Below are 16,217 nucleotides of genomic sequence, written 5' to 3' on the forward strand. Positions count from 1 at the left end.
GGTTCCCCTGCTCTGATTTTTTTATTATTATTACTGGCAGGGAAAGCTATAGGCCAGCTCTTCAAAGTAGTATTTTTTTCCATTTGATGAATTGCTGATCACAAATGCATTTAATATTTAAAAACTGTCAGAAAAAATAAGTAAAGAAAGCCACTTCACAGATATTTATTGCATCATCCTTTCATATCCATATACAGACAATATCGCTTTGAATTTTCATAGCAACCCACTCACCCATCCTATAATTCACACATACTGTATACATTTTCAATCTCTCAGTCATCAGCTACTTTATATTTATTACATCCCTCATTGTTTCTACTCACAGAGTCTAAAACCGAACCAGGAAAGCCCTTCTAAGCACCTGAGATACAGACAGCTAAGCAAGGTATATTTATATCATTGACACGATCAGAGCTTCCCTTTACATTTTATCTCCAAGGAATTCATACAAAATGTTCTCAAGCAATTATGGAATAGATCCCCCCCCAAGGATATTTCATATTTTTTGTAGTCAATTCTCTCCATGGTTTTGGATTGCAACGCTAACGCAAATTTCAATATGAAATTTCAATTTCTAATAGAGAAGAATGAAAATGCCTGGAGCTAAATTAAACACCACTATGGGTATAAATAACAAGTACTCAAACTGGCTTTTCTAAAATTGTTGCTGTTGCTGCTGCTGCTGTGCTGTTTTGTTTCATCATTATTCCATTTATATCCCACCTTTCCTCCAAGAAGTTCACGATTTTGTACATGCTTCCTATTTCCCTTCCTATATTATACTAATAGCAATCCAGTGGCATAGGTTAGCTGGAGAGAGCATGGCTGGCTCAAGGTCACACTGTGGGCCTCATGGCTGAGTAATGCAATACTTGAACCATGACACCACACTTGCATCCTCAGATGGATGTAAACTGCATGCAGCCCATTGGTTCAGCATTTTTGAACCTGTACTTTCATTTTCCCATGGGCCTTTTTCTATTTTACATTTTAATCTACCACCCTTCCTTTATACTTGAGCACAGGATGGCTAACAACACACAATCCGTAGAATGATCTTAAAACTGAACTTCTTTCTTTTTTTAAATTCCCAAATAATAATAAAAATATAAAAAGTCCACCCATGAAACAAACTCCACATCCAAAAGAATGTCCCATTTTCACTGCCACTGGTGGCACATCTATCACCACATAGTTTTTTGTAGGTGGACTGGGGGAGCTACTGGTGGCATAAATATGTGTGTAATGCCACATCCAAGAGCCTTTTAAGTCAGTCTTCCACGTGTTTTAGGATTGACCCCTTAGCTTGTTTCATTTGTTAATTAAAAAACACCAACCACAGAAATTAGAGTTTTGTTTCTCCAGGCAGGTGCATATTTGTGGCTCATGGGTCTTGTGGAAATAATACAAAATGAACACCAGTTTTGGGAGAAATGAAGCCATAACTTTGATGATTAAACAGTAGGTGGAGGTAGTATGGCAGCAGGGTGAGGATCAAGTCTTTATTCTACTCAGCTTCTACTGATGGAATGACATTCCTTTCAAGGTTGGGAAGCACAACCCCTCACCTTAGGAGTCGCCCAGTACTGAACTCATGTATCAGTGTTGAGCTCAGTACTGAACCAAGCATCCGGGGTCCCACTAGGGAACCCAGAGAGATATTCCAGGAAGGCAGTGTCAGGGATGAGCCAGTGGTTTCAAGTTCCCTGGAGGGAGGGGGAACCTGGGAGTGGAAGAAGTGGTTGATGTGCCTGAGGGGGAGGGAGATACTGAGGAGAGATCTGTTAGAGTAAGCTTAGAGCAAGAAGCAGGAAGGGCGTAGGGAAAAATATGGATTCAGAGCTGATTTGGGATCTAACAGACCCTAGGTCACACTCTCCTGTGCCCACTTTGGTGGTTTTCCACTGTCTAACACTCCTTCTAGGGATATAGTGTGTCCTCCCTAAAAGAGGGCACGTGTTGCGGTGAGATCTGGAGACCGACCTCCTGGTTGTGGGTGGGACTATTGGATAGCCACAACACCCGAATTGGTAGGTCACTTGTTGCTGGGTGTAATCTGACCAATGGGGTGCAGCCTAAACAATTCAAGGGACCTATTTAATCCCTTGCACGTGACCCAGAGATTCTCTTTCGCCTCTTGCAAACGGAACAGAGAGCAACCTGTCCTGTGTGTAGCTGAGAGACTTGCCTTTGACGATTGTCAGTTGGTGATATTGATTCCTTTTATCCTCTTTCCCGGTTCCTTTCTAATTTAATTTATTTTCTCCTCATCTTAATTTAACCCCCCACCAACCCTTCACCTACAAAAGGGTCTTTTCCCGGCGTGGGGCTTTGCACCCAGTAAAAGGGAGCTTGCCGCTGTTCCATCCCCATCCCCTAATTAGGCTTCTGCAGCCCCTTTGAAAATGGGGATGAATTCAGCTGAGGCTGACCTGATACAATGTGGCTTTTATTCATGGAACTGCGCCTGCTTGGTGGTGCGCTTGTAGGCACCCACCCTTCTTTAAAATCTGAAGTGGGGGGGGGGGGGACTTGGAAGAGTTGAGAGCAGCTCTTCCTGGTCACTGATGGCAGTGACGTGTGTGGCTCGGCAGCCAGTTGCCCAGCTGCCACCGAGAGGGCCAGGAAGTGTGTCCAGAGCACAGCGGCCATGAAGGTTCTGGCCTTGGGTGGGACGGTGATCTGTCACCCGCGCATTACCTTCAGTGATCCATCCCTTTTCAGGCTTGATGGGGTTCATCTGTCTGTGATTGGGAATGATTTGTGGCTGACTGCAGTGTTAGTGGGGTTATGGGATTGGTTACAGGTGTGAGTGGTTGGCGGTGGGTGCGGGTGCTCGTGTGGTGGATAGGCACTGGTTCAGGTGATAGGGATGGGAGAACGGTCTCGCCATCCTTATGTGAAGGGTATTCCATTAAAGGAATCCAGGGACTCAAGTTGGTTTGGTCAACCCCCAAGAGGGGGTTGTGCCTGTGCCTGAGTCCAGGGGAGCATCTGGGGGGGTGGACAGAGTCTGTTCCCGGGCTTTCCACCTACCTCAGGTGTTCACCCTTGGCTGACCTATGATAGAGCTCTGGGTCAGTGCTACCTGGAACGGTGTAGGGACCTAGTCAAACCAGAGCCTATGCAACCACTCACTTTTCAGTAATCAATAAATTTGTGGCCTAAATTCTGCCAAAAACCAAAACTAAAATTTGAGTCAAATGTGTTTTTATTTGGGGGGGGGGGTCCTCTGGGTCTGAACACGCAACACTTCTTCCACCAGCCAATTGTTTGAGTGAGTAACTGGTGTGATCCTTACTGGCAGAGCCAGACAGGTCTGGCCAGAGACCTCAAAAAAGCTTCCAGCGTTGTGGATTAGGGATGTAGATTGCTCTGCCTCTCCTCATCAACTATGCATAAGATTGCATGGCAAGCCTGTTTCCTATTAATTAAACATTAAAATTATCTCAAAAATGATAGCAAAACCTCTGTGGCAGAACAACTGAAACACTTACGCAATTTGCACACACACTGGAGGTGGTAATGGTTGCCGTAATCCAACATGTCTTCCGCACTTTTTATCTATCTGGCTTTTGGGAAGAACCAAGTGGAAACAAAGCAGGTGGTAGGGATGGTAGAATCTGTCAATTTTGGTATCTCTCAGTTTCTCATTGTTTCCAATCTTCTCCACATTTCATCATCAGCTTGTCACGATGATTATGATGATTTTATAAAGTCACTCAGTGAGCCATTTCTGCTCTAACTGCAACTGAGAGATTTAAAGGGCAGAAAGATAAAAGTTTATGACCCATTCAGGAGATATTGTGCTCTGTCTTCTCCTTAGATATTTCTTATCTACAAAAATAGATCTTGATCACCCAAGAAGAACAATAGATAAAGCAGCAGTGACGAGTAGGTCGGTTCCTATGGCTTGGTGGGCCACATGAGGACATGAGCTTTGAGTTAGCCACCCCTACCTTAAACTGACCTTCCCCGCCCCCAAAAAAGCTCTAAAATTATTTGCTTATCTATAATTTCTTTTTTCCTTCAGTTACATCCTGAATAATGATTGACTGCAGTGATGTTCCAGATGCACACAACATAGAACCACACTTGCATATACTGTGTTTTTGTTGTTGCTTTTAGAAGAGAGATATTGAAACAGAGTCTTGGCACTATTTGTTAGCTGCTCAGGGATTCCCCCCCCCCCAGCTGCAGATGCTATATATAAATAAAGTTTGTGACTGAGTTTCCTCCTCTACCCTAGGGAGAAAAACCCATTCTCCCTGATCCACACCTGATCCACTCCCTGACCTGGCACATTAAAATATGTAAATAAATACACAGACATTACTCCTGCGACTTAATAATAAATTAAGCAGCACCCATTGCATTTACTCAAAGTGAATAAATTTATTGACTATAGCCAAGAGAGAATTCCCAACAAAGATACATAAAGGTTGAAACACATGGGATCAGAAACTAAAAAATGTGTTGCAATGGATTAGGCAAGCACCATAAATTTTCAAGTGAGAATGCTTATTATTTTATTGCAAGAAAAATCACAGATAACAATAACAACTCCAAGGAACGCAGTTTTTTCTTTAATTGTGACACGGGGTCTTGAGGTCTTCATCAGCTTAATCGGAACAATAGAAAGGTAAGAATTGTCTTTATTATAAATCACTTAGGGCACAATCCAGCACGAATTAATAGAACTAAACTCTACTATTTCAATGACAGAAGTTTAGATTGTTCAGAAGGGAAATAAGCTGTAGTTGTAAATGTAATGGCTAATGTGTGTAGATGTGGTAGTAGGGATTTCCCCAAGAATTTTATTCTTTCAAATTTCTTCATGGACTTTCCAATTAACTACTCTTGTTAATTGGAAATCAAACACAAAAATAAGTACCCACTCACATGTATGGGCTCTAAACAATTGGGACAACTGTATATACTTTTGCTATACTATGTGATCCCTATTTCATGGGACCACACAAGATCACAGCAGAGAGAAATGTCCTCCCTCCCCCACTGTTCCACAAGACCTGGCACTGCCACCTTCCATTTTGGGTGCATAGTGGTCTGGACTGGGAAAATAATGGACTTCTCTTGCCCTATGTTGGACAGCAAAATAACACAAGCTTAAAGCCATTGATAAAATCCCATTAAAGCCATCATTGTCAGCATCCTAACACCAGGGAAATCTTTATTAAAAACATTATAAAGTGAAACTTTTCTAGAGCATCTCCTCACTTTATAGGTTTAAAGTTTGGATATAGCCCTCATGACTACAGTGTACCATCGTAAGAATATGAAGCAAAGAAAAATCCCTGATAAATTTAATGAAAATAGAATTTTATTAATCAGTTGCTAGAATAGTAAATTTCAGGGAAACATATATTATTTTCATTAGTGTAAATCATGTTCCTGTGATAATTTATTTTTGTGTTGTTTGGTTTTCTAATATATTTATTTTTTGGTAATGATATTAATATGCCAAAGATCCAGAGAAAAAAAGAGTAATTTTGCAAACAGAAATCAAAGCATCTCTCTGCCCTTCTGGCAGAAAATGCAGCATGTATTCTAGACACCCACTAATTCTAGGCTGAAGACCTATAACAAAAGTATATAGAAAACATAGGTATAAAAATGGACAGAATAATATAATCTGATTTATGAATAGAAATCATTACAGTAAGACAAATTGATATTATATGAGAAGTAGTGATATTTCATTTGAGAAAGAAATCATTTTGAACTAAAGTGCTAAATTAATAAAATCCTCTTACAATGAACTTTTGTCTTATATTTTTATTTGTTAATAGTTATTCTATGGAGAGCATTATTAATATTTCTTCAAATAAGTGAGAGTATAAGAGCCACCATTTCCAATCACTAAGTTTTCATGAATGTTGTTTTGGCAGAAAAACACCTGATTCTGATGAGAAAAGGAAATGACTCCACTGTGAAGGAATTCATCCTTCTGGGTTTCTCTGGATCTCATGAACTACAAATCTTCCTTTTCATGCTCTTTTTCTTTATGTACATCCTGACAATCACTGGAAATGTGGCCATCATAGCTTTAGTGCGAGCCAGACGACAACTCCACACACCTATGTACTTCTTCCTCTGCAATCTTTCCTTCCTGGAGATATGGTACACATCAGCCTGTATTCCCAAGACTTTAGCAATCCTTGTGTCCAAGAGCCACCAAACTATCACCTTCACAGGGTGCATCATACAGATGTACATTGTTTTCTCCTTGGGATGTACAGAATACTTCCTGCTTGCTGTCATGGCTTATGACCGCTATTTGGCCATATGCCACCCATTGCACTACCACACCATCATGTCCAAAATGTTGTCTGTCCAAATGGCATTGGGATCTTGGATATGTGGCTTTGCAGCAATTTTGGTACCAGCCTTCCTTATAACCCAATTGTCTTTCTGTGACTCCAATGTTATCAACCACTTCTTTTGTGACATTGTGCCTTGGATAGTCCTTTCCTGTACTGACACATACACATTAGAAATGGCATGGTTCATACTTGCTGGTATTGTCATCATGGGCTCATGTGTGATAACTTTAATATCCTACGTTTATATCATCACCACAATATTAAAGATTGCATCTGCTGAAGGCCGTCAACGAACCTTTTCCACCTGTTCCTCTCATCTCACAGTGGTGATAATATGGTATGGTTCCACCATTTTCCTACATATCACACCTGCCAAGCATCAGTCACTGGAATTGACCAAAACTGTCACTCTCCTGAATACTATTGTAACCCCTTTGTTAAATCCTTTCATTTACACACTCAGAAATACTGAGGTGCAAGAAGCTTTCAGGGCCACGTTCAGATTCACAACTATGTTACAAATTAGCAGAAAAGACAGAGGCTGATGTTCTGTATATGTGTCATTTGCATGGTGCATGGGACATTTCCTGGCAGTGCACAGAATCATCTGTGCATTTGATGTAGGACTTCTGAATTGCTACAGTGTCCTTCCCTATTCTCACTGCTCTCTGTCACCACCATTCTTTATCATCTTCATCCATTTACTAAAGATGGAAGTATTAAACAGAAACTTAAATCTCTCAAATTCACATCATCAAGTGAATTTCATTTCAAAGGGACTACAGTAGGCATAGGCAAACTCCGGCCCTCCAGATGTTTTGCGACTACAATTCCCATCATCCCTGACCACTGGTCCTGTTAGATAGAGATGATGGGAATTGTAGTTCCAAAACATCTGGAGGGTCGGAGTTTGCCTATGCCTGAACTAAAGCATCCCTTTGACCCAATTCCAAATATCCGAGGAAAATAATTTTATATCTAACATAGTCTCATAGTTTCAGAAATTGTTCTCAATACAGGGTTGATCTTTCCCCCTAAATAATGCTACATTCTCTGATTTCAACAGGTGTAGGAGAGCCCCAAGAATGTGCATTATGGCCCCAGGTGCAGTGAGCCCAAAATTGTTGGGGTTGGAGCATAGGAAGAAGTAATAAAGCCTACCACACTTCTGAGTGCAAGCACACCCGGTTCAAATAAAATGGAGGCTGATCTAAGATAGGGCCAGATTTCACCCAGGTCCACCTCAAAAGTCCAGCCCCTTAGCTCACCCATGACTGGTCAATTCACGGGCAAGTCCCGACAACCCCTGCAAATGATGGAGGAGATTACACTGTCCATTGGTCGTGTGGGAACAGGAAGTTTCCCTCCCGACTCCCCCATGACTGCACCAGTCCACAACTCTCATTGCCACTGGAACGGTAAATTGACTTTTCAGAAGAAGGCAAACATCTCAGACTCATACCATGTCCATCTGTGGATCAATGAGGAGAAATTGAAAGAAACTAAAACAAAGCAGTAAACTTATCATTGCTTCCCCTTAATTGTGTTTAACATGAAGGTCAACAGAATATGAATAAACATTTAAATGGTTTAATATGCATTATTTACAGACGCTTCAAGCTTCATGTACATTTTTACTGAATTACTGTTGCTGCTACTATTTCCTTATCTCTCCATTGGTAATAGCACATACCCTCCAAATGCCCCCAAATTGCTGGGACTGCCACAGAAACAATTAAGCTATCGCTGCCACAAGAAGTCCCAATTTAAGCTGCTCTTAAAGGGGCTTGCAGTTTTAGTGTAGCTGCAATTTTGTCCATGGCCCCTTTAATAGTAGCTTGGCTTCTCATCTTCTGCGCCGTCCATAAATATGTTATGCAGAGAGGAAGACAAGGGGGAGGGTGAAACAAAGGGCATTTTTGAGTTATGGTGTTTTCAGAGCCTGCAGGACCCAGTAGGAGAGGAGAGGAGAGGGGAGGGGAGAGAGCACTTTCAAAATGTGAGTCTACCCTACTAGGAGGCTGGAAGTATCTTGGCTCTCTCCCCTTCTCTCTTGTGCCTTCAGACCAGGGGTTGCCGACTTTTTTTGAGCCAGTGGGCACATTGGAATTTTGAGGAGGTGCTATGGGAACCAGTCACAAAAGGACTATTGTGTGGTCATGGCACAACACAAAATGGCTGCCATGATTTCATGGCATAACATGAAATTGATGCCACAATTAAAAGAGCAGAAAAAGAGACAGGTATAGGCATGCATCCATCACCTTCCTCCATCAATTGTGGGGGAGGGGTGCATCTATATAAGTCACCACTGCAGTCGTTCATGAAGAAAAGTTTTTTGCAGCTTCCCTTTCTTCAGAATGGGGTGGAGGGTGCATATCCATTCCTCATATCAAATGAAGCATGGGACTGCCTGAGAGGGTATGTTTAATAAAGGAGAAGTTGAACCAGTGCCAACAAGATCTGAACAGGAAGAGCTAATAATCTCTGATACACTATGTTTTTTTGAAAGGATATATATTTAGAACACTTGCAGGTGCCATACTGGGGGGCACCCTGGTGTCTTTGGGTGCCATGTTGATGCATTCTTCAGAACATACCCTCATACTGCTGTGGTGATTCTACAATGGTGGCTTAGTTGATAAACACCTCACTACAAACTGAAACATACTACATTGGGAACAGGACCCAGTGGGGAGACCTAGATTCAAGCCATCACTCAGCCAGGCTCTGGGTGTTTTTGAACCAGTTACCAAATGTGGTTCTTTAGTGCACATTTCCTCTTATATAAACCATTGTGCAAGCAATTTCCAATAACAGGATGCATTTTTGTATGTTGTCTCAACTAATCTATGCATTTTAAAGCACATTTCTCCCTATTATATGCTTTTTGAGAATTTTGTTGTTGTTGGAGACCTAGGGTACTGTAGCCAAGCCAAGGTCAGTCAGCAAATGAAGCAAAGAAAGCTAAATCCCACTGATTTCAATAAAATGCCGCCTTTCAAAATATTGTTAAATGTGTTTTATCAGTTCATAGAGAGGCAAATGTATGGTAACTGGAGGAGAAGGAAGGTGGAGGAGAGAGAAAGACACCTTGTTGCTATCATTAACCACATTCTAAGTGGATCTCCTAGCATTCCATAAACTTATTAACGTAATAGGACAGAGGTGGGATTTGTGACTAAGCAAAGCCATAAGAAGGAAATCTCTTAGGCTATGAGAAGTTAAAGCTCCAGAGTTCTACTCATTTAGGATTTCTTGTTTGACTCCTTTGAAAAATTACATCCCTCACATCTGAGCTTCTCATCACCTTGAAAGAGGACAGATGTAGAAGTGCTTCAATAAGAACTTTGGAACCATCCAAGTATGGATTTCCTTCTTTTTTTTACAGTTGCCATTAGAAAGCATGGAGAATGGGCCATTGAAAGGTCTACCTTCTCCAGAACTATTGCAATCCAATAACTAGCTAAAAAGAAGATGTGCAATGTAATCCTGTCTGTTCAAAAGTAGGCATTGCTGAATCCAATGGGTCTTACTCTCAGGTAAGTGTGTACAAGATTTAAGTCTCAGGGTTCTAGATACATTGAAGCAGGAACATGCTCCAGCCAAATTTAGTAAGGTGCATTAACTCAATTTGAAGGCAGTTCACATTCACACTATACATTTAAAGCACTCTCCTGTCACTTTAACAGGGATGGCTTCCCCCAAAGAATCATTGGAGCTGTAGTTTGTTAAAGGTGCTGTGAGTTGCTGTGGGACCCCTCACAGAGCTACAGTTCCCAGCACCCTTAACAAATTACAATTCCTAAGATATTCTAGGATAAGTCATACCTGGCAATGTTTTGCAAATTTTATACAGTAAATGTATTGTGTGGATGTGACCATAAATTTGGCTGAAACGGACCAATGGTTTTTTTTTTTAAAAAAATTCAGAGTTGTGTTATAAGGATATGAAGAGATATTACAGAAACTGACAACCTGATTATGCCTGTGTTGTTGTTTCCAAATCCAGTTTCATTGGAACTTGATAGCTTCAGATTCTTTTTCTTCCTCCTCCACTAGCTGTCTGCATTTGAACAGGTCAGTGACAGCAGTGAGGTCATCATTTTTATTTCATGTAGGTATCACATACTTTTAAGTGTAACCTTATATTACATAGAGGTCAATTGGGAAATTCCTGTTTGTCATGGTATTTGACTGTATTCCAAATTAGCATTTGAGTATTTTGGTAACATTTATTACCTTTTAAGAGGGTTATGGTTTAGCTCTCAATCTTGAAAACCATAGAGAATAGCTTGAATTGGTTTTATTATTAATTGAAGATATATACCGTAAATTGAAAGTCAGATATCACTCTCCGGATGCTAGACTCACAATCACATTTCAACTAGAATAAAACCTGAAGTGTATTTTGACAGTCCTGTACTACGTATGGCATCCAATGCTGTCTTCCCAGCTCCACAACAGAAATTAGTGTTTGCAATGCGAGCTCAGGTTTCTCTTCCCCTTCCTCCAGCTTCTCATGCACATTCCAAAATCTGGTCCTGAAGGTCCCCCCACCTTCCAGAGCAGATTTTTGGCTGTATGGGGGCTGCAGTGAGGAGAAAATAAATTTTAATCTCAGACCAGGAAATGGATCTTCAGCATACAATCAAAATTACAAGCCACTAGTAAATGCAAGTAAGATGTTCAAAATGAGCAACAGGTGCTCTCCTGAATTGAAGAACAATAGCAAAGGCTGAATAAATCTCTGCACACATTTTTAAAAGTCATTGAAATTGTTAATAATCACATGAGTAAGAATCTTGTGACTATTTTATTAGCTGCTGATCTACTCATCTGATTTGCCCCGTTACTGATTTCAGACTTTCCAGATTGTTTTTTCAGACTATGCCATAATTACTAGTATAAGTGGATTTATTGATATGACTGATGTCACTTTGTATGAATCAATTTCACTGACTGTCGTCCCCCCCCGGGAATTGTGCTTAGCATGCTCTGTTTTTATTAACAGTGGAAGCAGCAATTAACTTACAGAAGAATGTGGAACCAAACCTCACATGTAGAATTCATAATTATGGGTTTCCCTGAACTTCCACAGCACCAGTTATATTTATTTGCATTTTTCAGCACCATCTACCTTCTAACTCTTCTGGAAAATGTCCTCCTCATCGTGACCATTTCACTGAACAACCACCTTCATACTCCCATGTACTTCTTCCTAGGAAATCTCTCTCTTTTGGAAATATTCTATGTCTCAGTAACAATGCCCAAATTGTTATCAAATCTATTGTTGGGTGAGAAGACAATTACTTTGGAGGGCTGCATCACTCAGCTGTATTTTTTCTTATCTTTGGCTTCTTCTGAATGCTTTCTCTTGGCAACTATGGCCTATGACAGGTATTTGGCCATTTGCTACCCATTACATTATGCAACACTCATGAATCACAGAGTATTCACTGTCTTGAGTCTGGTTTCCTGGCTAGGTGGCTTCCTGGCTTCCTTTCCATCAGTGTTGATGATCTCCAACTTGCAGTTTTGCAGGAAAAATACAATCAGACACTTTTTCTGTGACCTCTCACCTTTGTTGAGGTTGTCATGCACTGACACTTCATCCATTGAGATGTTGGATTTTGTGGCAGCTTTAGCAGTCCTCATGACTTCACTGGCAGTCACTGGAACATCTTACGTATGCATCTTTTGCACAGTTGCAAAAATCCCCTCCGTCAAAGGGAAGCGGAAAGCTTTTTCCACCTGTGTCTCACACCTGGCAGTTGTTTCTATGTTCTATGCCACCACCATATTCATGTATGCACGACCCAAGGCCATCGGAACCTTTGATCTCAACAAGCTGGTGTCCATCCTCTACACAGTGGTGGCTCCTTTTCTCAATCCAATCATCTACAGCCTTAGAAACAGGGAAGTGAGGAAGACCTTAAGGAGAGCTTTACATAACTCAGCCATGTTATCAAAATGTTTTCAAACTGAGAAGCTAAAGCCATCACAAAACTGAAAATTACCAAATTCAGATACCTTCTCTATTCACCATCAAGCATCACATGATAACTTGTGCAATGATAAAATATATTGGAAACTACCAAAACATTAAGAGGTTCTGATATGTGGCCTCTATGATTTCAGGGTGGGTTTCAGAAAGTTACATTTCATCTAAGTTTTAATTTATATATTTTAAACTGTTGCTATATCTGTATTGTTATACCTAATTGCAAATTCAAATGTATCCCTATCGTGTTTTGTGACTTCCTTGATATTGTATGTGGGCTGGAACTGGTCTGTGACCAAAATAATAAAATTCATTCATACATTTCATCAGGTTTTTCAACATACATTAAATCAGTTTATACAGTCTGATTTTGCCGATACTTCTTCCCATTTGTTGATTCCAAAATAAAGACATACCAAGCTGTATAAAAGTTTCTGATTGCCAGGAGTTTTTTCTAAATAAAATGTAGAACTGCACAGCGAGATGTGATCTGAATTCACATGGATAATGTACACTGTTGCAACCCTCCTGAAAATCACATGTCTTCTGGTGTGGATAAGTGTTCCCACGTCACATCTTGGAAAGGCAAGAACATTCATTTATCTAACAGGAGATTTTGGATATACTGATAAAATATAGACCAGAACTATGTCAGACTTGGAATGGAACCTTAAGGATCTCATGAAAGAAGTCAGTGAATTCATGCTGTCGCAAACTGTATGTAAATGAATTGCTTCCAGGAACCTAGGCTGCAATCTAGGTCAACTCTTCTAACTTGAAATCTGTCTATGTGAAAGCACCTTTACACCTTGATTCAAAACACATTACAGTGGTGTCAGGGGCTCAGGAGCAGAAGCACAGGGGAGAGAGGAAATGGAGAGCGAAGGGGAAGAATCCGAGGGCAGCGTAGGGGAGTATGACAGTGACCCGAGAGATTCCATGAGCTTCTCCAGCGAATCAGAAGATTCCCAGAAGGGGGCGCCGATGGTCAGGGCAAGGGGGGTCCCAGGGAGGACCAGAAACAAGGGGCCAGCGGGGACTCCGAAAGCAGCAGCGGGGGATCAGGACCAGCTTCCCCACCAGAGCGTAGTGGGGGGGAAGAGTCACATGTGTCAGGACCAGCGTCTCCTCCAGCGGGGAGAGAAGATGAGTCAGGGCTGACCACGCCTCCATCGGAGAGTGGGGGAACAGAGGGGAGGTCAGTTACAGCTAGCCTCCCCGAAGGGGGAAGCAGTGACAGCAGCAGTGAAACGGTCAGGAGGAAGGTTGCCGGCTGGGCGCGCGCGCCAAGTTCAAATGTACAGGCGCGCGGGACAGCAGGAGACCCGGATTGGGAACCAGGTCCTAAAGCCCGCCGGAGGGAGGGGGAAGACTCAGGGGACTCAGCGTCAGAAGAGTCTAGGAAGGGCGAGACCCCGACGGACAGGCGGAACCAGAGGAGGAAAGAGCAAAGGAAGAGGTGGAGCAAGGCTAGAGTCTTAAACTGGTGTCTGGGGGGAGGAGATTCAGACGGAGCTTCAGCGGTCTAGAGTTTGAGACGTAGAGCTGCACGCTGCGGCTGTGAAAGTGAAACTGAACTTCAATAAAGACTTTCGTGCTTAACAATGAAACGGCGTTGGTCCTTTGTGAGCTGGGACCTCGGGCAGCTCTGACAAGTGGTAACTCGGGTTAAATACTTAATTTGTTCCCAAGGTCCGTTCTTAACCTGAAACTGTTCTTAACCCGAAGCACCACTTTAGCTAATGGGGCCTCCTGCTGCTGCTGCGCTGCCGGAGCACGATTTCTGTTCTCATCCTGAAGCAAAGTTCTTAACCCGAGGTACTATTTCCGGGATAGCGGAGTCTGTAACCTGAAGCGTATGTAACCTGAAGCGTATGTAACCCAAGGTACCACTGTACTTGGAAGCATGTCTCACATTTATTTGTAATATGCTGACAGATTCTGGTGCTAGTTTTCAGCAGTACAGCCCAATAGGTAGAGATAGCAGAAAATGTATAAGCTATGCCACAGGTTACTGTTTCACAAATTCTTTCATGGAAAATGCCATCAGCACTGCTGTGCTAAAAAGACATATTCAAGCATTACAAAAGCCTAACCACAACAGTCCCACTCCCTTCACCCTGATCTTGCCACATTTAGTGGTGAGGTCTCAAGTGAGCTTATAAATATACTCATCTGAATATGTGTATAACCCTCCTTTTAATCAGTGGTCCAAACACATGCAAAATCCCAAAACTGTGAAGCGCTTCAACTTGCCATTAAATGACAATGTGAGGGGTGGAGGAGCTGGGCCTGTCAGACATATCTCCTCCACACATAGAATTTTGTAATGCTTAAGAGTGATAAAAACTGGGAAGTCTGAGATTCAAATCATCATTCTGTCATGAAGCTCTCAAGGAAGACTTGGGCCAGTCACTATCTTTCAACTCAGCATACCTTACAACTAGATACCTTCCAGATGGTGTTGGATTGTAACTCCCAACAGACCCTGCTAGCATGGACAATGCTCAGGGACAATGGGAATAGTAGCCCAGTGACATTTAATAAAGCATCATAGTAAAGGACAGGTGGCCATACACTCACCAAAATAGCCTTGTGTGCCAAATGGGGAGGCCTCATGGGCCTAATTAAACCAATGGGTTGTAGGCCCCCCACTACTGGTGTACAGGATTGCATTGAAGAGAATGAAGATGGGCTGTGTCTGTTCACATGGCCTGGTGGTGCACCTATCAGCACCTTCACCCATGATAAGCCCTTAATGTAATTTGGTAAGACCAGAATCCAGTCTCATTACCATTGAACACATACCCTCCAACATTTTTCCAATGAAAATAGGGACGTCCCATTCCATAATGATAATTTTACTATTTACATCCCACACATCTTATTGGGTTGTGCCAGCACTCTGGGAAGTTTCCAACATATATAAAACACAATAGAACATCGAACATTTTAATAAAATCTTCCCTACACAGGATTGCCTCCAGATAGCTTGAGGGTTGGATAACTCCATACCCTCCAACATTTCTCCAATGAAAATAGGGACGTACTAAGGAAAAGCAGGACATTCCAGGATCAAATCAGAAACTGGGACGGCTTCTCTAAATCTGTGACATCTCTGGAAAATAGGGATACTTGGAGGGTCTGTTAGCATATTAGTTAGCTGTTAGATATCTTGAGTATATACACTTGCTTTGTAAATTCAGAATATATTGATTTCAATAGGATATTTCTTCCCAATATAAATATTATCTTCAGGATAAGGATTTTCTTCAGAATCCCAGTGAGGGAAAATATATTAAATTTCCCCTTCATACCTGCTGCTATTAATACTTTGAAAAGAGGGCAGGGGGTTTTGGTACACATTTTACATCACATTTATCTGATCCACATTATGTTTTGATCCACTCATTTGTTTTTGATCCACCCATATGTTTAATGGTTCTAGTATATACAGTGCAACCATTATCCAAGATAAATTAGGGAGTGGTTTGTGAAATACCCTTCTATTAATTGTCATATATGTCCATAGTGTACCTTGGATTCAAACACCAGCTTCCAGCATCACACCCAAACAAAAACCAGGAAATCAAATTGAAATTGATGCGCTCTATGTGGGGCTACCTTTGAAGGTGACCCGGAAACTACAACTAATCCAGAACACGGCAGCTAGACTGGTGACTGGGAGCGGCCACCGAGACCATATAACACCGGTCTTGAAAGACCTACATTGGCTTCCAGTACGTTTCCGAGCACAATTCAAAGTGTTGGTGCTGACCTTTAAAGCCCTAAACGGCCTCAGTCCAGTATATCTGAAGGAGCGTCTCCTCCCCCATCGTTCTGCCCGGACACTGAGGTCCAGCTCC

The 16,217-nt window shown here is 41.8% G+C and overlaps 2 protein-coding genes across 2 annotated transcripts; both read left to right on the forward strand.

Moving 5' to 3' along the window:
• Positions 1-5,929: 5,929 nt before the first annotated feature.
• LOC128398660 (olfactory receptor 6F1-like) lies at positions 5,930-6,892 on the forward strand. Its single transcript, XM_053359910.1, has one exon. The coding sequence runs from the start codon at positions 5,930-5,932 to the stop codon at positions 6,890-6,892; it is 963 nt and encodes a 320-aa protein (XP_053215885.1).
• A 4,496-nt stretch (positions 6,893-11,388) lies between these two features.
• Positions 11,389-12,360, forward strand: LOC128398661 (olfactory receptor 6A2-like). Its single transcript, XM_053359911.1, has one exon. The coding sequence runs from the start codon at positions 11,389-11,391 to the stop codon at positions 12,358-12,360; it is 972 nt and encodes a 323-aa protein (XP_053215886.1).
• Positions 12,361-16,217: the final 3,857 nt, after the last annotated feature.

The sequence above is a fragment of the Podarcis raffonei genome, chromosome 13, assembly GCF_027172205.1.
Source record: "Podarcis raffonei isolate rPodRaf1 chromosome 13, rPodRaf1.pri, whole genome shotgun sequence".
In the NCBI taxonomy this organism is placed as follows: Eukaryota; Metazoa; Chordata; class Lepidosauria; order Squamata; family Lacertidae; genus Podarcis; species Podarcis raffonei.